The sequence below is a fragment of the Myxocyprinus asiaticus genome, chromosome 23, assembly GCF_019703515.2.
Source record: "Myxocyprinus asiaticus isolate MX2 ecotype Aquarium Trade chromosome 23, UBuf_Myxa_2, whole genome shotgun sequence".
Classification (NCBI taxonomy): domain Eukaryota; kingdom Metazoa; phylum Chordata; class Actinopteri; order Cypriniformes; family Catostomidae; genus Myxocyprinus; species Myxocyprinus asiaticus.
The window spans coordinates 32,609,721-32,631,752 of record NC_059366.1 but is presented as its reverse complement, the minus strand read 5'-3'; the positions used below and the strand labels follow the sequence as shown (position 1 = coordinate 32,631,752).

At 39.6% G+C, this 22,032-nt stretch overlaps 2 protein-coding genes across 3 annotated transcripts; both read left to right on the top strand.

Moving 5' to 3' along the window:
- Positions 1–225: 225 nt before the first annotated feature.
- On the top strand, positions 226–16,903 carry LOC127413981 (RNA-binding protein 25-like). Of its 2 annotated transcripts, none has more exons than XM_051651595.1 (18): positions 226–375; positions 818–925; positions 1,950–1,999; positions 2,128–2,310; positions 2,470–2,527; positions 4,293–4,453; positions 4,554–4,733; positions 4,979–5,062; positions 9,186–9,427; positions 10,735–10,846; positions 12,554–12,643; positions 12,732–12,805; positions 12,962–13,112; positions 13,194–13,566; positions 14,168–14,475; positions 14,741–14,839; positions 14,918–14,965; positions 15,672–16,903. In XM_051651595.1, exons 2-18 carry the CDS (start codon positions 832–834, stop codon positions 15,762–15,764), a joined length of 2,400 nt encoding a protein of 799 aa, XP_051507555.1. In that variant the 5' UTR covers positions 226–375; positions 818–831; the 3' UTR covers positions 15,765–16,903. The 2 variants fall into 2 exon arrangements, with proteins under 2 accessions (XP_051507555.1, XP_051507554.1); XM_051651594.1 differs by having other exon boundaries at positions 813–925.
- Positions 16,904–17,841: 938 nt separating this feature from the next.
- LOC127413990 (potassium voltage-gated channel subfamily F member 1-like) lies at positions 17,842–20,443 on the top strand. The gene is made up of 2 exons (XM_051651622.1): positions 17,842–20,248; positions 20,375–20,443. The coding sequence occupies exon 1, from the start codon at positions 18,048–18,050 to the stop codon at positions 19,500–19,502; it is 1,455 nt and encodes a 484-aa protein (XP_051507582.1). The 5' UTR covers positions 17,842–18,047; the 3' UTR covers positions 19,503–20,248; positions 20,375–20,443.
- The last annotated feature ends 1,589 nt before the right edge of the window (positions 20,444–22,032 follow it).

Sequence of the window (22,032 nt, the reverse complement as noted above, 5' to 3'; positions counted from 1 at the left end):
ATGATCTTGACGATACTCTGCACCTGAGGAGTCGCTCTTAAATATCAATTAAATTAAAAATCCACAGTAAAGAGTAAACATAAGAAACTTGTCATTTAGACCCACCGTACCTGACCAATTAGAGACAAGGTCTGGGCCACTAAGCCCCGCCCATTTGTAAATCCCGTTTCATGCTAGAATTGCCCTTCTACCCGCTTATTTCTTTGATTTTTCTCTGGACACTCTTTTATTTTCAAATGGAACGCGTGACCAGATCAGAGGAAAAACATTAAACATTTAAGTGTTTTACTGACCGTGGCATTATTTAGATATACCTGCGGCGGATAGAAGATCATTATTATCAGCAGCAGCCTTGATCCTAAAACACCCAATTTCGTAAGTCTTATTCAATAATTGAGTTAATGTAAAGCAATGAATGTATTTTCCAGCTGGCCATCTGGTTCAATTTGGTTATAATGCATTTATTTGGATCTCAGAGTGCGCATGTGAATGCAGTGGGTCTGGTTCAATATAAAATGTTGGATTTAATATGGAAAGCCAGTTGCTTTGATATCTTGATGCAGAACAGAGGTGGAATCATGCAAACGTTTTGGAGCAGAAACTGCAGCCTGCAGAGATACTGTACCTTGAGTATTTACTACATGAGTTGGCTTTTTAATTGTCATTACACCATTAAAGACTACCTCATGATTTGCCCTCTATAAACAGATTTTCCATTATGAGTGCAATCATTGCTCAGTAGAGTTACAATGACTTTGCATGGCCAGATACTTTTTTTTTCTTCTGTGGAACTGACTTAATCTATCTCATAGATCAGTGTATCAGCAGAAGATGTCATTCCCTCCACACCTGAACCCGATACCCCAGTTACCCCCTGGCATTTCCGCCACACAGTTTGCAGGATTTCCCACCACTGTCCCTACAAGTACGTCACAAAGATAAGATAATTCATCTCTATTTTTTCTTAACAAATCTGAGAATTATTCTGCAGTTTTTTTATAGTCATAGCTCTGGTGGGCTGTTTTAGTGAATTGTAGCCATAGTTATGTTCTTTCTTCGATAGAAATACACTAAAATGCTTTAAAGGAATAGTTCACCCAAAAATTGAAAATGTATCATTTTCTCACATTTTTAGAAGAATATTTCAGTGAATGGGTACCAACATTTTGAAGCTCCAAAAAGCACATAAATGCATGAAAGTAATCTTTTCTACTCCAGTGTTTAAAGCCATGTCTTCAGAAGTGATATGATAGGTGTGGGTGAGAAACAGATCAAAATTTAAGTCCTTTATTACTATAAATTCTCCTCCCTGCTCAATAGGTGGCGATATGCATGAAGAATGCGAATCGCCAAAAACAAAAGGAAGAAGAATCTGAAAGTGAAAATGGAGATTTATAGTAAAAAATAACTTAATTATTGATCTATGTCTCATACCACTTATCATATCGCATCTGAAGATATGGATTAAACCACTGGAGTCGTATGGATTACTTTGTTTTATGCTGCCTTTGTATGCTTTTGGAGCTTCAAAGTTCTGGCCACCATTCACTGACATTTTAGGGACCTACAGAGCTAAAATATTCTTCTAAGAATCTTCGTTTGTGTTCAGTAGAAGAAATAAAGTCATACACATCTGGGATGTCATGAGTGTAAATGATGAGAGAATTTTCATTTTTGGGTGAACTGTTCCTTTAATGTTGATTGTCTGGATTGTCAATAACAAATTAACACTGACAGTACAGATTAGTTTATGTAATTGGAAGAAATCCAATATTAGAAAGAAAGAAAGATTGTAGTAAATGCTAAGAGGAAATGAAAAAAATCAGCATTACAGAGTACAGCTCATTTAACAGTATAAACAGTACAGCTGCATTAGAGTTTATTTATGTTGTTCAACATTTCTTTTTCTTTTTCTTTTTTTTTCCTTTTTTTTTTTTTTGTCCCCTCAGCTAGTCCAATAATTCCAATGCATGTGGGAATGATGCCTCCATCCCCAGCGGTATGTACAGAGAGTAATGAAACATAAATTGGGTTCCTGGGTATAGATCCTTGAGAATCAGGCTTCATATACTATATGTATGTAATGTCTTAACTGGTACTAACTTTTTTTAATTGAACATTCCACAGGTTTTGGTAACAACTACAGTGCCATTAGCTCAAAAGCCAATGGGGCAGACTAGGGAGGCTTTTGCCACCCGCACCAAGGAGCCAGACGAAGGTACAGGTGCCATCACAGGGCCGACCACCACTGTGTTTGTAGGAGACATCTCAGAAAAGGCCTCTGACATGCTGGTGCGGCAGCTGTTGGCAGTGAGTACAGTATATGTTCTTCAGAAAGTGCTTTAACAAAAAGCTTCACTTCTGTTCTTATAGACCTGGAACATTAGCTTGCTCAGCATCCATTGTTAGAATTTTCTAGACAGAGTGTCACAAAGTAAGTTTGGTCCTTATTGTCCTTCTCTTCTGCAGAAATGTGGTTTGGTCCTCAGCTGGAAAAGAGTCCAGGGGGCTTCTGGAAAACTACAAGGTAAAAAGTAAGACTATAATAATCCTCAGTGTTAAGCCTGTCAGACCCTGGGGGGCCTGGGTAGCTCAGCGAGAATTGACACTGACTACCACCCCTGGAGTCGCGAGTTCGAATCCAGCCAGGTCTCCTAAGCAGTCAAATTGGCCCAGTTGCTAGGGAGGATAGAGTCACATGGGGTAACCTCCTCGTGGTCGTGATTAGGGGTTCTCGCTCTCAGCGGGGCACGTGGTAAGTTGTGCGTGGATCGCGGAGAGTAGCACGAGCCTCCACGTGCTGTGAGTCTCCGCGGTGTCATGCACATCGAGCCACATGATAAGATGTGCGGATTGACTGTCTCAGAAGCAGAGGCAACTGAGACTTGTCCTCCGCCACCCGGATTGAGGTGAGTAACCGTGCCACCACGAGGACCTACTAAGTAGTGGGAATTGGGCATTCCAAATTGGGAGAAAAGGGGATAAAAAAATAATTAAAAAAAACCTGTCAGACCCTGTTTACACCTGATATTAAGATGCGTCTTGGGGTCACATGTTGTCAGGCGAGACACCTCGCTGTTTAAATCTTGTCGCTTAAATGCATCTGCTGTGACCACAGATGGTCTCTGTTTCTTGACGACATGCATCAGTCACTATGTCAATGTGTTAGTGCATGATAATAAACTGCAAAAAAGTCATAAAAGACAAAGAAAGCACAAATTACACTGGCACGCTGTTTCTTCCAGATGCAGTAAAAATTTAATCTAAGAACAAACGCAACAACTCTCCTTTATTTTAGTGAAGTACCTGTATTAAAGGAGCTTCAGATGTTCGTGCTTGTCATCTGTTTCCCTGAATTTTAATATCAGACACACTGAAAAAGGTCCATGAAATTTCTTGTGCTAGTGTATTTATTCCCCACGATTAGATGGTTATTTCCTTTTAAAGTTTAAACGCTTGTGTGGCAGGACGGAGGGCGGGGCCGTGTCGTGATTCCGCACACCCGGCCCCTAATTGGGCTGATTAGCCCGAGAGGGATAAAGGCCGACTGGAGATGGCAGTGCGACAGAGAGAGAGTTACGGACAGCTGTCCGACACCTACGTGTGTGTGTTTGTCTTTTTGGTTCAGTTAATCATTAAATCATTATTTATATTGTCAAGCCGGTTTTCGCCGCCTCCTTGCCATTGAACTGTTACACCTTGTTTTAGTGCAGCACTTGATTGACAGGTGAGGGGTGGAACTTTACTGCTGTTCAGGACAGATTAGCATTTACAGCTCAAATGCAAGGTGGTCCCATATGTTTTTGACAACCTCTGCATGTGGTTTTTGTGATCTGATCACAAAACGTTTTAGACCCTGTTTACACCTGTATTTAGCGCTGACCATCAAAATTGAAAACGCATCTTAATAACAGGTGTAAACAGGATCTCGTTCTTCTGTAATACAACCCAGTCTTCAAACATCTTACTGGTGAGCTCTAGCTCATTTTTTTAACAGACTTTTATTTTGTAGTTTGATTACCAAGGCCTTGAAGTAGGTTTAACTTAGTTAATAATGGGATGTTAGTTTTAAAGGACCCTTATTCAGGATTTGTTTTCCCATTGTGATTCATCAATGATTTGACTATTGTAAATATGGGCTTTCTTATGTTATTTGTCTTCTTAGTGTTCTTTGCTCTGTTTTCCTGTCACGGAAAAGAACAAACAAGAATTGTTTTACTTTTATATTTTTCAATTCACATTCAGCCCGATGATGTGCCCCATGTTAAACTTTTACCTGTGTTTGTGTGTAGCGTTTGGTTTCTGTGAGTACAAAGAGCCGGAGTCCACTCTGAGAGCTCTCCGACTGCTTCATGGGCTGCAAGTGGCAGATAAGAAGCTACTTGTGAAGGTGGATGCAAAGACCAAAGCTCAGCTTGACACCTGGAAGGCCAATCAGAAGAGACCAAACGGGGTGAATAGGCCTCTATGAATCTGAACTGCTATCAGTACAATATGTCCTTTATGTCCTTAAAGGAGTTTGTAATGTAATACAAAAACATGTCTCCATACAGGCCCATCTGTCTGGAGAAGACGCGACAGATGAAGAGGTTCTGGACGAGGAGACAAAGCGGTGTGATCAGATGGTGAAGGGTGCTATCGACGGTCTGATCCGGGAGTATTCCAGTGAGCTCACGGCCTCCTCACAGGATGCTGAAGCCCATCAACGCAAGAAACGTAGAGAGAAGAAAGAGGTATTTTTACTGACACTAAGGTTACCGTGCTGACCTGAAAGCCCTGTCATAGTCTCATAACTGTAATTATTGGGGCTTTTCCAGAAAGTTCCACTTAAAGATGTAATTTAGGCAGTTTTTGGACCACTACTGCTAATTATTGCTCTTAAAATTCCTTTTCTACTGTGGGTTGTTTTTTTGAGGTTTTATCTATCTGCGGAAATCTCTCTTATCTAATCTGTTTTTTTTTTGTTTTTTTTTCTCAGAATGATATAAATGCCATGGAGATGGAGGATGACAAGCGAGATCTGATTTCTAGAGAGATTAGCAAATTCAGAGACACCCACAAGGTAACACTTTTTTTCAAGAGAGGCTCTTTCTCCCTCTCTTAGTCTGTGGACTGAAGATGGCCACATCTAGAGTACTCTATACCCACATGATTGTGACTGAGACTTTTCAAGTACCTGAATAAAGGACCTTAAATTCACACAATTAAATCAGTTATCACATTGCATAGTCTGAACTTTGAGTCTAAATCAAGAAGCAACACTTTAGACGTTCATTACGAATAATGCCTCCCTAGTATTGTATCTCCCACCCATCTCAGCATAAGGTCTAACAATATGGAGACTTTTATATGTTAGGCAACAGCTTTAGAAGCTGTGCTTTAGGAAAAAAGTTTGTTGAAAAGGTAATATCTAAAGAGTGAGAGAGAGAGAGAGAGAGAGAGGGCAAAAACACTGTAGCGTTTTTCTTTGAGTGGGAAACAATGGCAGCAGGACCTGTTCAGGCTAGATATACCACAAAAAAAGTGCATGAACAAATCTGTAATCCTCCCTCTAAAGCTAATCTGTTCATTAAACCCCACCGTTACGGTAGAGGTCATATGGTGACTAAAGCAAGATGAATCTCAGAGCTTTGGAAAAAGTTGCTGGAATAGAGCATGTAAGTATGAGACTCCATTTCTACTCTACATATGTTGGGCGCCCCCTTCTGGAGGATCTGCAAAGGTGCAACTGGCTCTGGGCCTCAGAAATGCTGCACTTCACTTATGACACATTAGTGTTAAAAATGACCTGCTGAAATACAACAAACATGTAACTGGTTTAGCAACATGTTGCTCGATTAACCACAATTGTGATTGGAAAGTGCTGTGTACGCAGAGCAGAGTGAAGCTTTGTGGGTCCTCTATGTCCAAAAGCGTTTTGGTGAGAAATGCATTACTGAATAACCACTGCAGTATTTTTCACTGCAGTCTGACTGAGGGGGAGGGGAGGGGGGCGCCCTTTCACAGCACGTGCAGAAATGAAGAATTTTCAGGTAAGATCATCATATTTCTTTTTTGTTTTTTTTTCCCCTTTCTCTCTCTGTTTCTGTCTCTTGCTTGTGTGTTTGTGTTACTGATATATTGTTGACAGGTTTAATCTGCTGATCCCTGAATGTGTGTTTCTGAATGTTCCTGAATGTGTGTAGCATCTGCTGCTCTGCTTATCCTTTATCCCAACGTTAGAAAAAGAGCGCTGAATTGTATTTTTCGGAAGATCCCTGAGCATTTTATTCTGATCTTAACAGTTTGTACGGCACATTTCATCATGGATTGTTTTGCGAATCTGTCACGATATATTGCAGACTTTGCAAAAGAGACTGTTTGTTGAGGGCAATTAAAAACTATACTGAACCAGCAAACTCGCAGGTCACGAATTAGTGCAGCAAAGTGCTGAAACTCATTTTACACATGGTGAAGGTATTTACATAGTAGTCTTAAGGACACAGCAGCAAAAAAAGAAAAGAAAAGAAAAGCAGTCTGTTTAAATCCAAAGGTCAGAGAGGGCTAGGCAAATGGGAGACAATGGGACTTTTTGGCACAAAAAAAAAACAAAAAAAAACAACAACAAAAAACATAAAAGAACAAAAAATAAGTTCCATCCATCCATTTTCTGCCGCTGCTCGGGTCCAGGTTGCGGTGCCAACAGACTAAAGCTGTGCCCTCACTACACGATTTTTGGTCGGATTTTGCTGTCGCAGACAGATTTCCGAGGACTGGATCACGGCCAAACTGGTGCTCGCTGCGGTTGGCGATGCTTGTTAAATATGAGCAGTTCAGCGACGTGATCAGAGCCAGTCTTGAGCTGTTACAGAAGCTGTGATATTTTCAAACATTTTTGATATTATCGCCACATAATCTTGTAGTGTGAGCGATGCAGCGACTATGGCGAACTGCTCCTGATAAATCACATCTTATCATGGATCTTTGTACAGGAATTCAAAGCCACAATTTGATCAAAATTGCGTTTTATTGTAATAAACTCACAAAGAATTTTAAACCAATAAATATTTGGTCTGAGCACTCTACTTGACATTGTGCTGTTTAATTTACCTCCAACTCTTTTTCCAAAACATGCACAGACAGCCTGCCCGCATCTTGCCAATCATTATTTATGTCATATTTTCTTTTTTCTTTTTTTTCTTCAGACAAAATCAGTACACAGACAATGTTTGGACAACAAACTGATTGTGAAAAATCTTGTGATTTCACTGCATGATTTATGTTAGAAAACGTATTTTTTCGCTGTCGGCCGGGGATGCCTCTTGGACAAAGATCTTGTATTGTGCACCTCTTCTGCGTTCTGTCATGTTGTATGTGCGCTGCTATGACAGGAAGACGACAGATAACAAGAAACCGTGTTCTGTAATGTGAGCAGTATAGCGAATCAGGTAGTCTGACAGTCGTGTAGTGAGAGCGAGCTTAAGCAGGACAGCCTGTATGCCCTTTTCCCCCGGGAACATCCTCCACCTCTTCCTGGGGGTTCCCAAGGCGTTCCCAGGCCAGCTGAGAGAAACAATCTCTTCTGCGTGTTCTGAGTCTTCCCCGGGGTCTCCTCCCAGTTGGACATGCCTGGAAAATCTCCCTAGTAAGACCAGATGCCCGAACCCCCTCAGCTGGCCCCTTTCGATGCGAAGGAGCAGCAGCCTACTCCGAGGCTCTCCCGGGTGTCTGAGCTTCGCACCCTATGCCTTCGGGTGAGCCCAGCCACCCTGAAAAGAAAGCTTATTTCGGCCACTTGTATCTGTGATATTATTCTTTTAGTCACTACCCAAGGGGTATTCAAAAATTTTTATAATATGTTACATACATAAAATGAAAGAGAAATAAGAAAATACAAAGAACTGTCCAAACCAGTGTTAATTCAGAGGTAAGTTCATTAAAATTAAACTTTAGATATTAGACCTTTGGCTCAAAAAATTTGAAGTGAATGTCACAGTCCCACTCCATTTTATACTCATGTTTTGGTCCTGCTTCACTCTCTCTCTCTCTCTCTCTCTCTCTCTTTTTTTTTATTTTTTTTATTTTTTTTTTGTTTGTTTATCCTTGCATCTCTACTTTTCTCTGCATTGACCATTCAGAGCTGAGAGTTTTTAAAGCAGACATTGCCAAAGCAATTTTTTTTTATTGTTAATTTATTCTGTAGCCTCTCTGTCTTCGAATGGTCAGTGTCTTTTTATTTGTTTATGTTTACATTTGTTGGGTCGGCTGAGGCCTGAAGGACAACAGAAGACAACGTTTGGGTGAGACTCCACCTCTCTGATTTCATTCATTTTGCCAAAGTCAATGTACTTTGATGGAATACAGTGTATAACAGTTTGTTGAAATTTCTCTGCAAAGCTGCTCTGCAAATAAATCAGTGAATGAAAATGATGGACCTTGCTTTTAAATCTTATGTGAGTTATGACTTTTTTTGGTGCCAAGTTGATAATAGGCCTTGCAGTGGAAATGCAGCCTAATAGACCTGCCACTGTCTGTTATGTTGTTAATATTATTCAGACACATTTTTTGAAAAGAACAAGAGAAAACCATTCACTGTTTGTTATTTATTTCTTTGTTCTTTATTACTGATTATTCACTTGTATAACTGTTTGAAAAACAATTTAAGCAATGTTTACTTAGTTGAGAAACACTTGAAGGCTACATGCTAATGTTGTAAATTAATTTCATAAATAAGTTTAACTTTCTAAAACAATAGGTATGTGTTTAATAGCATAAAAGTTTTTGCTGTGGTGTCAAAATTGTATCAAGAATAGTGAAATTTCACTAATATTGGTATTTGAGTGCTTGACATTTGAATTTGACATGACATGGTTTTATTATTGCAGAGAAATGAGAAATATTGCTGTTTTCTTGACAGTAATTTTTTTTAAGAACTGCTGATATCCGAGATTCCACTAATATGGGTAGAAGGATGAATGTAATGTTTTTATGGGAGAGGAATACCGTGTGCATCTGTTTGAATGTAAGTGTTTGTTAGTGTCTATGCCACAAACATCATCTCATTTTAATCGTACTGAGACACTTGCTTCATTATTTTGAAGCTCAGTCTGTTTCCAGGGAGATTGTAAAACGTTGCCCTTGTTCTATAAGTGTGTTCTCACACTTATGTGAACTAATGTCTCTCTTTCTCCATCGGAACCCTGCAGAAACTGGAGGAGGAGAAGGAGAGAGATCGACAGCAGACTGAGACAGAGAGGAGAGACAGGGACAAAGAGAGGGAACGAGAGAAAGAACGACGTGATCGGGAGAGGGAAAAGGAGAGAGAGAGAGAGAGGCAGAAGGAGAGAGATAAGGAACGAGAGCGAGACCGTGATCGCGAAAGAACGAAGGAGAAAGAGCGGGAAAAAGAGAGAAGTCGTGATCAAAGTACAGACAGAAGCAGATCAAGGTGGGTATGACCAGATTTCTTAAAGAAAGGAAAATTGACCCCATTTACTGTCTAATAATTATTTTAACCAATAATATTATAGCAGAATTTTCACAATCCATTCAAACCTTAATAAATGGATACGCTCAAATCCCGCCCTACATTTTTTTTTCCATATACTATTTCATTTAGAAATGTCACATCATCTAAGCTAAAATGTCAAGCATGCTGTTTCATGTTCATGTCAACGATGCCAGTGCTTGCAAGACAACAAATGAATAGTGTCAGATGTTACAACAATGTCATTGCTGTTAGTTACACTTTGAATGAACGTTGTTGAACATTAGGTCAGTTGAAGTCAGTGGCAAATTTTCAAATTTGAATCTTACATTTCTTGAAAAGCATGGTAAACCTAAGGCTGAAATGATCATCCAAATTAAGTCTGTTTGTTAAGCAGTTCCAAATGAATTGTTGAAATTTAAAGGAATATAGTTCACCCAAAAATGAAAATTCTCTCATCATTTACTCACTCTCATGCCATCCCAGATGTGTAACTCTTTCTTCTTCTGAACACAAACGAAGATTTTTAGAAGAATATCTCAGCTCTGTAGGTCCTTACAATGCAAGTGAATGGTGACCAAAACGTTGAAGCTCCAAAAGCATATAAAGGCAGCATAAAAGTAATCCATACAATGCCAGCGGTTTAATCCATGTCTTCAGAAGTGATACGATAGGTGTGGGTGAGAAACAGATTGATATTTAAGTACTTTTTTACTATAAATGTCCACTTTCACCAGCCCTCCTAAGCACCTTCTTCTCTCCTTAGAGTTCTTATTCTTTTGTTTTGTCTTTATGCATATCGCAACCTACTGGGCAGGGAGGAGAATTTATAGTAAAAAATGACTTAAATATTGATCTGTTTCTCACCCATACCTATAATATCGCTTCTGAAGACATGGATTTAACCACTGGAGTCTTATGGATTACTTTTATTCTGCCTGTATGTGCTTTTTGGAGCTTAAACGTTCGGGTCATCATTCACTTGCATTGTATGGACCTACAGTGCTGAGATATAAAATCTTTGTTTGTGTTCTGCTGAAGAAATAAAGTCATACACATCTGGGGTGGCATGAGCGTGAGTAAATCATAAGAGAATTTTCATTTTTGGGTTAGCTATCCCTTTAATACATAGGGTTAGGGGAACATTTGAGAATCTTCCAAAATATTTGTCTAGAATCTTTATCTTCCTTTTGTAGGAGTTGTTTATCTTTTGTAAGTAGAGTAATTGCTAGTTTTTAATGTTGTGTGGGCGCATTTGTGCTTTGAAGGGAGAGGAGTCGAGAAGAGAAGAAAAAAGTGCAAGAGGAGGATGAGGAGGAGGCGTACGAACGGCGCAAGCTAGAGAGGAAGCTACGTGAAAAGGAGGCAGCCTATCAGGAGGTTTGGAATTCGTAATTGTAAAAACATATGCACATTAACATATGACTGGCCACATTTACTGTATATATCCATGTCTATTCAGTATTCAGAAGCTTGACCTGCCCAATAATGAACAGGATCTACATTGGTAGGTTTTGCATACAAAGAGGTTTGCCAGTTATTGCAGAATTCATTTAAGCCAGTGCCACACAGCAGACTCAAAACAACTAGATTATGGCTGACTTGCTGACTGTTTTGCTGAGATCTGGCTCTCTTCAGTCAGAGGTATGACACACTTGCCGATTAAGAGTTGCGGAGGGGTGACAGACATACAGTACCAACTCACCACAACTCTCTCTCTGTGATCCCCTGTCACATGGAGCTCGCCAAAATAACAAAAGGAGTTCAGCGTGAGCATAAACAATTGTAATAGTGATTCAGGATGTGATTCATGGAGTAACTTTACCTTGTGAAAGTGTTTGATTGTGTATTTACATCCTCGAGGCTTGCCATAGAACGTGTATGTCCATATGCAGCTTTTAGTGAGTAAAGAAATTACGTTCAATAAAAACAAACTGTTGTGTCTCCGTTTTCTGATTTCATTAGTAATTTTAGTGTAGGAGGAATAACTCCGGAAAAACGCTTGGTGACAGAATCACTTTAGATTTCAGTCAGCGTTTGTGATGAAATGCAGCTGCAGTTGAGAGAAAAACTTTCAGGTCAGCTTGACGTGTTGTCGGTTCTTCAGTAAACAGTAAAAGTATAAGCTCATTGTTCACTTATGAGAACACAAGACCTCGCCTCAGCGACAGAACTATTTTTCCAAGCTAGCTTGATGTGTGTTATCAGTTGTTATAGCATTAACACAGCAGGGAGTCCCGACAGTTAAGTCAAGTGATTTGTGGCCTCCCACTGACAGATGACAATGTGCGCTCCGTCTCTCACCTACTGGCCGGTGATTATGTAAATGAAGTTCACACCTGAAAATCACTGGAAAAATCAGCTAGGGTGGTGCCGGCTTTACAAAGGGAATTCTTGAAGGTGTAGCTTGTAGCAAAAACCGTTGTTTTATTCCAAGGATCAGAAAGAGTGGAGAATGGTCATGTAAAATGGAATGAAAACTATATTACATTTTTTTAATTTATTTTTTATCCCCTTTTCTCCCAATGTTGGAATGCCGAATTCCCACTACTTTAGTAGGTCCTCGTGGTGATGCGGTTACTCACCTTAATCTGGGTGGCGAAGGACAAGTCTCAGTTGCCTCTGCTTCTGAGACTGTCAATCCGCGCATCTTATCACGTGGCTCGCTGTACATGACACCACGGAGTCTTACAACATGTGGAGGCTCATGCTATTCTTGGCGATCCACGCACAACTTACCACATGCCACATTGAGAGTGAGAACATCTTAATCGCAACCACGATGAGGTTACCCCATGACTCTACCCTCCCTAGCAACCGGGCCAATTTGGTTGCTTAGGAGACCTGGCTGGGGTCACTCAGCACGCCCTGGATTCGAACTCGTGACTCCAGGGGTGGTAGTCAGCATCAATACTGTATTAGATTTTTTTAATTGTTTTTGGTGCAAAAAACTTATGTGGCATTATAGAGAACTGCTCTGTGGTGTCCTATTTCTAGATCATCTGTCCTCTTTTATTCTCAAATGCAGGACAAACAGAACTACATTTAAAGCAGAACACGGTACGATACTGTGCATGTCTTTCACAGCGCCTGAAGAATTGGGAGATCAGAGAGAGGAAAAAATCGAGGGATTACAGTAAAGAAGAAGAGAGAGAGGAGGAAAGACACAGAGAGATGGTATGAATTGATAAAAACTGCCATCCAAGTACTTGAAAGCAGTGTATTTTGTGGAATGTTGCATGGAAACTTTGTATGTGTTCTGCAGACTAAAGAAGCCAAGCGCTTGAAAGAGTTCCTGGAAGATTATGATGATGACAGAGATGATCCCAAATACTACAGGTACACACTCATGTTCACAATGCTGCCCATTTAGATATAGTTGTACAATTTTTAGTTTTACATTGTGCTACTTACTAACATATTCTGAATAATGAAGCATGTACTGTTATTGTGGATAAGAAAGATAATATATCTCACTCCCTCTATCACTCTCAGGGGCAGCGCATTGCAAAAACGATTGAGAGACAGAGAGCAAGAGCTAGAATTAGATGAGAGAAACAGAAAGAGAGAGAAAGATGAACTGGAGGAGATCAGACAGAGACTTCTTGCAGAGGGACACCCAGACCCTGATGCTGAACTTCAGAGGGTACTTGTGTGTGTGTGTGTGTGGGCTTATGTCTGCATTCATGTGTGTATCTTAGTTTGTGACTGTGTTTCTGTTCTACAGATAGAGCAGGAGGCCGTGAGGGAGCGCCAGCCTTCTCTAAAGCAGGAGCAGAGTGAAGAGGTGCTGCATATCTCCTGTGAGGAGCCTCAGAGAAAGGGATGCGCAGAGCAGGAGGCGTACTCAGACAATAACGTCTCAGACCGAGAGGAAGATGAGGACGAAGATGATGACAGAGAGGATAAGCCAAGCTTGAAGCCCACACTCAGACCTATTACCACAGCATCCTCCGTCTCTTCTGCCAGCGGCAGTGCCACCCCCCTAACACCTGGTAGCGAATCACCACACTGCGTCAACACTCTACACGAGAACTCTTCACATGAGGCCCCGCCCACAGAGGAGCAGAGGCCTAAAATAGGCCTCAGTCTCAAACTGGGTATGTGTGTTACTAAAGTCTAATCTCTTTCTGCAAGAAACTGACATTGAGTACAAACATGTGAAAGATGATTTATTTTTGGATTCAATATTCAATTAAGTATTTCTATTCAAATTCAAAAGAAAGATACTTCATTGTAATTGAGTTCTACATTTTGTTCCTTTGAATGTGTCATTTCTGCGCCACTAGTGGCATCTAATGGAATTGCAACGTTGGCTCAACCAAAAGTGTGAGTTTTGAGTAGAACATCCTGTCTTTATGAACATTAGAAGATGGGGTAGTGTTTGAAACTTGTCTGAAATGTCATTACAGCGCTTGCAATAAATATAACCGACAGCGATGATGACGTCATCATAATATTTGTATACTGATTTGCGATAGGTCTCCTATCATACATCTATTTGCACAGACAGATCCAAAGCCTAAAACTTAAGCTTACCAAAATAATTAAACACGATTTTGTTTTGCCTTGCAAGCACTGGTATTTCCTACAGGAATCACAAAGCTAGTTCTTTTTGCAGTTATTTTTGGTTCTGCTAGTGGTGTAGAAAAAAACAACATTAAACGGCTTAAAACTGCTCTCTGTCTGTCTTTCTCTCAGGCGCTGCAGGCAGTCCTAAAATGCCCCAGGCAGTAAGACGAAAGGCTCTTGCTGCAGTGGACAGCGTCTTTAATAAGTCTGATGATGAGGAAGCAGAGGAAGCACCCAAGAAGAGAAAGCTGGTACCTTTAGACTACAATGAGGATGAGAGGGGAGGCCTGAGCCTGGATGGGGCAGAGGTCACAGCATCGCGGCCTGGTTTTAACACAGAAGAGAAACAAAAATATATCAAGAGTCTGATTGAGAAAATCCCCACCGTTAAACAAGAGCTGTTTAACTATCCACTGGACTGGAACATGGTGGACTCGGTGAGAGTGAAAAAGAGATCATACTGTACATGGAGCATTAAAAGCTGAAGTCGCAGTTTATCTGTAAATTGTTCAAGATTGGTTGGGGCCAAGTGTAAAAGTTTATGAATCAGTCATTGAAAACCCCTTTTTGATCAACCACTATTCTGAATATTGGGGAGGATATTCCCCCCTTCAGTGCCTATAGTGGTTCTTGCTCTGCTGAATAGGGTGTTTAGTAGATGTGTGTGTATGGAATGTATTGATGACTCTTTTCTCCACACAGACATTGATGGACAGGAGGATCCGCCCATGGATTAATAAAAAAATTATAGAGTACATTGGAGAGGAGGAGGCCACACTAGTTGACTATGTCTGTTCTAAGGTGTGTATTGGTGTATATGGGTCAGTATGTAGTATGGTCTCCTTTGTCAGTATTAGTGTGTGATCTGTTTTGTTGCAGGTTATGGCTCACAGCACACCAGAGGGAATTCTGGATGATGTTGCCATGGTAAGTAGCACGTTTAAAGATAGTTGCATGCTTGAGCTAAAATTGTGTGAATATCACGAAACCTCTCAAGAACAATTGTGGGTCATATTTTTTTCTCAAAATCAAAAGAAAGTTATAATTATATTTTGCTTGAAGAAAAGAAATTAAGATGTTTTGCATTGTTACATAATTTTCATGACAGTTAAGCATATCCAATCCCAATTCTCATTACCGTTATGCAAAAGTCTCATTCTCATTATTATTACACAACAAATATATTATTTAAATTGTTAAATATTTTTACATCATGGTAGTATAAATAAATAGTTTAATAAGTCTTCAGGTAAAATTGTATTTCAGTATTTTATCATTAATACAGTCAATTATTACTGAATTATTAATAGAGTAAAAATATATTATTAACACAGTACATACATGCATTACAGTAAAGAAAATCACAGTTGACAATAATTTAAATTGTTAAAAAAAAACTCACAATTAAACATCCCAATGTTTTACGATAATGAGACTTTAAAGGGAAAATGTGCATAATTGTCAGAAAAATTATGTCACAATGCAAAAAATAGGCTACATTTTCTTTAAGGAAAATATAATTTATTAATTTTTTCTTTTGATTTTTGTGGTGAAATGTGATCTGGATATGATTTTGTGAGATTTGCCCCATTACTGTGTGAATAATCAGCGATGTTTGTGTGTTTCCCTGCAGGTACTGGATGAGGAGGCAGAAGTGTTTATAGTGAAAATGTGGAGACTTCTGATCTACGAAACCGAGGCCAAGAAAACTGGCCTGGTGAAATAACATGGAGCGCTGAACTGAACTGAGAGGGATAGAAATGATTAGCAGAGAGGATAGTTACCTTGCATCTCTCTCCTACTTTTAGAGCCTTTAAATTAAAGTATGTTGGGTGAACGCCACAGAGATACAGACTGCTGCACTTCCACTCTTTCTATATTCTCCAGGGGATTAACTGCACAGCTACTGGTGTGTCTGTGTGTGCATGTGTAAAGCTATGTGAATGTATGTGTGTGTGTCTGGCTTCCAGTAAGGCACTTACAATGGAAGTGAATGGGGGCCAATCCGTAAACATTAAAATACTCACTGTTTAAAAAGTATAGCCAAAAGACTTAAACAGTATGCGTGTTAACATGATTTTAGTGTGATAAAATAGTTTACTAACCTTTTCTGTGTAATGTTATATCCAGTGTTAAAACTTCGTTGCCATGACGATGTAACAGCATAAACCATAAAACAACTGTAAAAATTACAATTTAAAAAACTTCACAGCTCAAATAATACAAAAGAGCTTTTGTAAGTGCTTTTTTATAATTATAATAAGCTTTACATTTCTGCCTTTTAAACCCTCCAAATATTGGCCCCATTCACTTCCATTATAAGTGCCTCACTGTAACTCAGATTTTTGCTTTTTGAAAGAAAAGGAGGTATGAGTCAAATTTTTGGTGGTTAACATTATGCCACAAATGTGGTCAACTGAGCTTAACTTGTGTTGAACCAGGAATATTCCTTAAATGTCCAGATAAAGCGGAGAGTCTAGTTTGGCTGGCTGTTTTCCTTTTGATTCAGTTGTTTTAAATATTATTGTCTTAATTCACTTAGATTTTGTTATTAAATTATCTTCTTTCTCCAAATCTTTGCACAGCCAAGTTCAATCAGTTTTTCTTTAATTATTTAAATGAACTCAGTTCGGTTTTACTGTCTACCGGCCTCATTACAAGCTAGTATGAAGTCATTTTTAGTGCGCTGTATTTACAAAACCACTGTAAACAGGCTGAGTGAAGTCTGTGATATGGGATTTTCGGAAGTTTTTTGCGGCAGTGATTTTGAGTGCGGTGTACTTGCACATACTAGCCCAGTCGAAGATTTGTTTCCATGGTGATTGATTTGACTTTGAAATATTAAAATGTTTGATTTTCTAGAGACGCAGTATATTTTTGCTCCTGTCATCTCACTTTCACTTTTATAGTTTTCAAATCTAATATGCTTACAAGTTAAGCCTTGAGATTTAACACTTATGTTGACCACAATTAGTTAATTCATTTTATAAAAAAATATATTATTCTCTGATTGTATGCAGTGCAAAAACTTAAATATTTGGTAAAAAAGTATAATAACATTATATAATGCATTTTAATAGCCTATTAATTAATATGCTTAAGAGATCAGTACATTTATAAGAATAAATATGAATCAAACTTTCATGACATTTCTATTTAAATGTTCAGTAGTAGTGTTGTTTAATATTACAATGACTGTTAATTATTGGCATATACTATATCAGCATGAAAGTATTTAAATGGATAAGCTTTGTGAGAGAATTTGGACCCGAACCTATTAAACTTCTACTTCTTTCAGACACTGGTTTCTACAACCATGGTCAAATGAATGGCGTATATACTGTAATTCTATTCAAATGACTAGGGGTGGCGCAAGTAGCCTGAGATACAGGTTTACAGTGGCTGCCTCTCCCCGACAAACAGTGGAAAAGCGAAATGTCGAGTGATTAGACTAATACGGCATCAAATGCACTGTATTTAGTGTTTTTACGTTCTTTGTGTGAGCAGACCTGTGATAATTATTTAAATCTTAATGGAAATATCTTTACTTTTTGCCATCTGTAAATGCTGTAAGTGAAGTGGTGGGTGAAGTGAACTCAACTGGAAGAAACTATTGATTATCTGAGGTGGGAGTTTCTCTTGGCTTTTTTTGCACAAAAGAGTTGGTAAATGGGTTGGAAAGGGCAGGAGAGATAAAGAGGGTTGGGGGGTGAGAGAGAGAGGGGGAGGGGGAGACCTGTTACTGCTGTGCCAACCGTGCGCTTTCACTGCGCCAAAGCGCACAGAAATGTTATCTGCTCAAATCAAAATATCATTTAACTGATTCTTTTTCTTAACAAAGAATTTACACACACAAAAGAAAAAGAAAGAAAAACAATATTTTGCTCTTCAGTATGAAGTCAACGCGCATCATCTTTTGACAGTAGAGGATCCTGCGTCTCCATGCGTCTTATTTCATCAAACTGCCCATTTCTAACATTCGAAATGTTTTGAGACTGGAACTGCGAGGATGTGGACGTTACCGAGGACCCGGTTCGCGCACTGTAACGGATCGTCGAATAGCGAGGAGACAGAAATCGCCGTAAATATCGGCGGCGTGCGGCTGGTTCTATGCGGAGACATTTTGAACCGCTATCCGGAGAGCAGGCTCGCCGAACTTGTGAACTGTTCACCTCGGAGTTTTGATGTCATTTCATCACTTTGCGATGATTACGACCCTGGGAAAAGAGAATTCTACTTTGACAGAGACCCTGACTCTTTTAAATGCATCATAGAAGTGTACTACTTTGGGGAGATCCATATGAAGAGAGGAATCTGCCCGATTTGTTTTATCAAAGAAATGGAGTTTTGGAAGATTGACTTGAGCTACTTGGACGAATGCTGCAAGAGTAACTTGAACGAGAAAGAGGAAGAGTTGGCAGAGATTGCGGACAAGGTGAAACTGATCCTTGATGATCTGGACTGTGACCTTGCCGTGAGTCGCACGGAGAGGTGGCAGAAGTTCATTTGGAGACTAATGGAGAAGCCGGATTCCTCGCTCCCCGCACGCGTAATTGCCGTCGTGTCCTTCCTCTTCATTTTAGTGTCATCTGTCGTAATGTGTCTCGGGACCATACCGGACCTCCAGGTTGAGGATTCCGAAGGGAACCGCGTTGAGCACCCGACCCTGGATGCTATTGAGACGGCTTGCATCGGTTGGTTCACGGTGGAGTACGTGCTGCGCCTCGCATCCTCCCCAAACAAGTTGCGCTTCGCTCTCTCCTTCATGAACATTGTAGACTTCATGGCCATCCTGCCCTTCTATGTAGTGCTGATTCTCAAGTTTCTCGGCACGGCAATGATGGAGCTTGCCAACGTGCAGCAGGCGGTGCAGGCGCTCCGCATCATGCGCATTGCGCGGATCTTCAAGCTGGCGCGCCATTCATCTGGACTGCAAACTCTCACCTACGCGCTAAAACGCAGCTTCAAGGAGCTGGGACTGCTCCTTATGTATATGGGAGTGGGCATCTTCGTGTTTTCAGCCCTCGCGTACACCATGGAGCAGAGCCATCCGGAGACGCTGTTCAGAAGCATCCCTCAGTCCTTCTGGTGGGCCATCATCACCATGACCACCGTCGGCTATGGGGACATCTACCCAAAGACCACCCTGGGCCGGTGTAACGCGGCCATTAGCTTTTTGTGCGGGGTGATCGCCATAGCGCTACCCATACACCCCATCATCAACAATTTCGTCATTTATTACAACAAGCAGAAGGTGCTCGAGACCGCCGCCAAGCACGAGCTGGAACTCATGGAGCTGCGGTCGACCGAGCTTGCAGTAAAAAGCGCCTCGCGCAAGTCTGACGCGCCCGAGAGACCGTGGGAAGGTGCCATGCGCGCATCGCGTAGCGACACATTCATCCCTCTCCTTTCGGGAGCGCACGGGACTGAGAGGGACTCCGTGAAGAAGAAAAGCCTGACTTAGGACAAATATAAAAGAAACTCGAAAGGCACTTTAGGTTTTACAAGAGGTGGCGTTACCATGGTCATTTGTGTGCTATTAACCGTTGTGCTGAATCGTCCAAAGAGATGGAATGTAACAGTCAAGCTGCCTGTGTTGTTTTCAATGGACGTCATTTTCTTGATGCGTAAAAAAATCTCTTTAGTGTTATTTTGTCTTAATTAAATAAAATGCATGTCAAACTCCACAGGCATATGCGTTTCGGAGGTGTTGAGCCATGCGCAGTGACGCCCCAAAATATTTACATCTTAAATCCAGATTGGGTGTATTAGGGAAATCTGTACAAGATCTGTTATGTACATTTTTGCTAAACAAGAAACTGAAGTTGATTAACATTGCTGTATAAGTGTGTTGGCTTGTGATAAAGTCTCATTTGTAAGTCTAAGTTTTGGGGTGAGTCAAAAGTGCAACAATTTCACACATACCCTAAATCCACCCGATCATATGTAACAGTGTATTTATAGCCTATACATATAACAGTATAGCCCATTGCAAAATAGGCTATCTAAATTGCAGGTTGTATTGGTTGCCAGGAAGCTGCAAGATTCTTGTGAACATCAACAGCCCACATTTTTAAAATAGCTTTGTTTTATTACATTCATGATGTAGACATACTATCTTCTCTCTTGTACATCCCTTTCCTTGTCTTCTCTGCTTGGCTGAAGGTGGAAAGAGTAAGAAAGAGGGACTGCTTGATTGCAGAGCTACAGGTGAGTCTTTCCTTCCAAGCACTCTTCTTAAAATTAAATTCACAACGCCATATTTATTTGATTTTTTTTTGCTCTCTTAAGCTGTCTCATACTCTTTTTCTCTCACTCTCTGTCTCTCTGTTTTAGGGTTGTATACCTCACACTCTCCCCATGCAATATTTGCCCCTCTTTCTGGTTTGAGTAAAAGCAATCTTGGGCAGTTCCTACTACGCAGTGCATTTTTCATGTCACCATCATAAATGTCTTAAAGGATTTTTCCGGGTCCAATACAAGTTAAGCTCAATTGACAGCATTTGTGGAATAATGTTGATTACCACAAAAATGAATTTTGACCTGTCCGTCCTTTTCTTTAAAAAAAGCAAAAATCAGGGTTTCAGTGAGGCACTTGCAATGGAAGTGAATGGGGCCAATTTTTGGAGGGTTTAAAAGCAGAAGTGTGAAGCTAATACTTTTATAAAAGCACTTACATGACTTCCTCTATCAAAACTCATGTATCATTTGAGCTGTAAAGTTGTTTAAATTGTCATTTTTACAGTCGTTTTAGGGTTTGTTCACATTACATCATCATGGGAACAAATTTGTAAAATTGGCCATAACTTAACACTGTAACTGTTAGCGATTTTTATCCCGCTTAAATCTTGTTAACACATATTGTTTATGTCTTTCGGATATACTTTTGAAACAATAAGTATTTTAACGTTTATGCATTGGCCTCATTCACTTCCATTGTAAGTGCCTCACTGGAACCCAGATTTGTGCTTTTTTTTTTTTTTATAAAGAAAAATATTTTTTGTGATGATATCATGCCCCAAATGCTGTTGATTGAGCTTAACTTGTATTAAAGCCAAAAAAAAAAAAAAAAAAAAAAATCCTTTAATATAATTGGATAAAATATTAAACTTTCCATCTTGTTAGTCTTTTGCAATATTCCTTTAACCAACAAAAGACTAGTAGACTAATTGAGCTGTTCAGGCTGTAGTTTAAAAACCCAGAAGAGAATCAGCATTTTTGAGCCATGGGTTCCCTCTGGATTTTCCTGTGGATTTTAATTGTGGCAGTTCTGGATTTATGAGTAAAACAAGGTCTGTGGTAAACATTGCTTTAAGATACTTGGACGTTTTGTTATACAATATAAATTAGACACAGTCATACCCCAATTGTGAATTTTGAAGCTATCTTATGTTGTAGAACAAAACGAATATATATAAAAACACAATTTGTATATATAAAAAAACTTGAATATACAAAACAAAAGTACATTCAAGCAATGTTACAACAGACTTTTTTACTCATAAATTGAAAAACCCTAATATAGAAACCCATAGGAAATTCCAATGGGAACCCATGATGAATTATACTTCCGTGTTCGTCTACAAATTGATGTCATGGCTGATCAGCTCTATGACACCATACTCCAGGAAGTCATTTTGGAGGGAAAAACAGCTCAAACTTACATTTAAGCTATGGATTTCATGAATTCTGTGATGTTATGTGGTATTAGGTGGTTTGTCTTACTTTAAAACATTCCATCCTGTTTGATAAAAATTATATACGTTTGTATTATTATATCAAAATTTAAAAATATTGATTACAAATATCAAAGTTGACACCCTCATGTAAGCTAACTTTCAATTCCCTCCTGAGCAATGACTAATTGTAGGTCTTTATTTCCATACATTCAGGCATCCCATTGATTTTCTTCCCATTGTTTAAATAAGTAAGAATTAATTAACTTTAAGGTGTTCTAAGTGATGTTAGATGTCACAGAACTTCCATTAAATCAA

Excerpts from the sequence above, each read along its gene's own strand:
- LOC127413981 (XM_051651595.1), top strand. The coding sequence starts at position 832 with ATGTCATTCCCTCCACACCTGAACCCGATACCCCAGTTACCCCCTGGC. Across the intron at positions 13,113-13,193 it reads CTGATGCTGAACTTCAGAGG|ATAGAGCAGGAGGCCGTGAG; the intron begins GTACTTGTGTGT and ends TCTGTTCTACAG. Across the intron at positions 14,840-14,917 it reads TTGACTATGTCTGTTCTAAG|GTTATGGCTCACAGCACACC; the intron begins GTGTGTATTGGT and ends GTTTTGTTGCAG.
- LOC127413990 (XM_051651622.1), top strand. The coding sequence starts at position 18,048 with ATGTGGACGTTACCGAGGACCCGGTTCGCGCACTGTAACGGATCGTCG.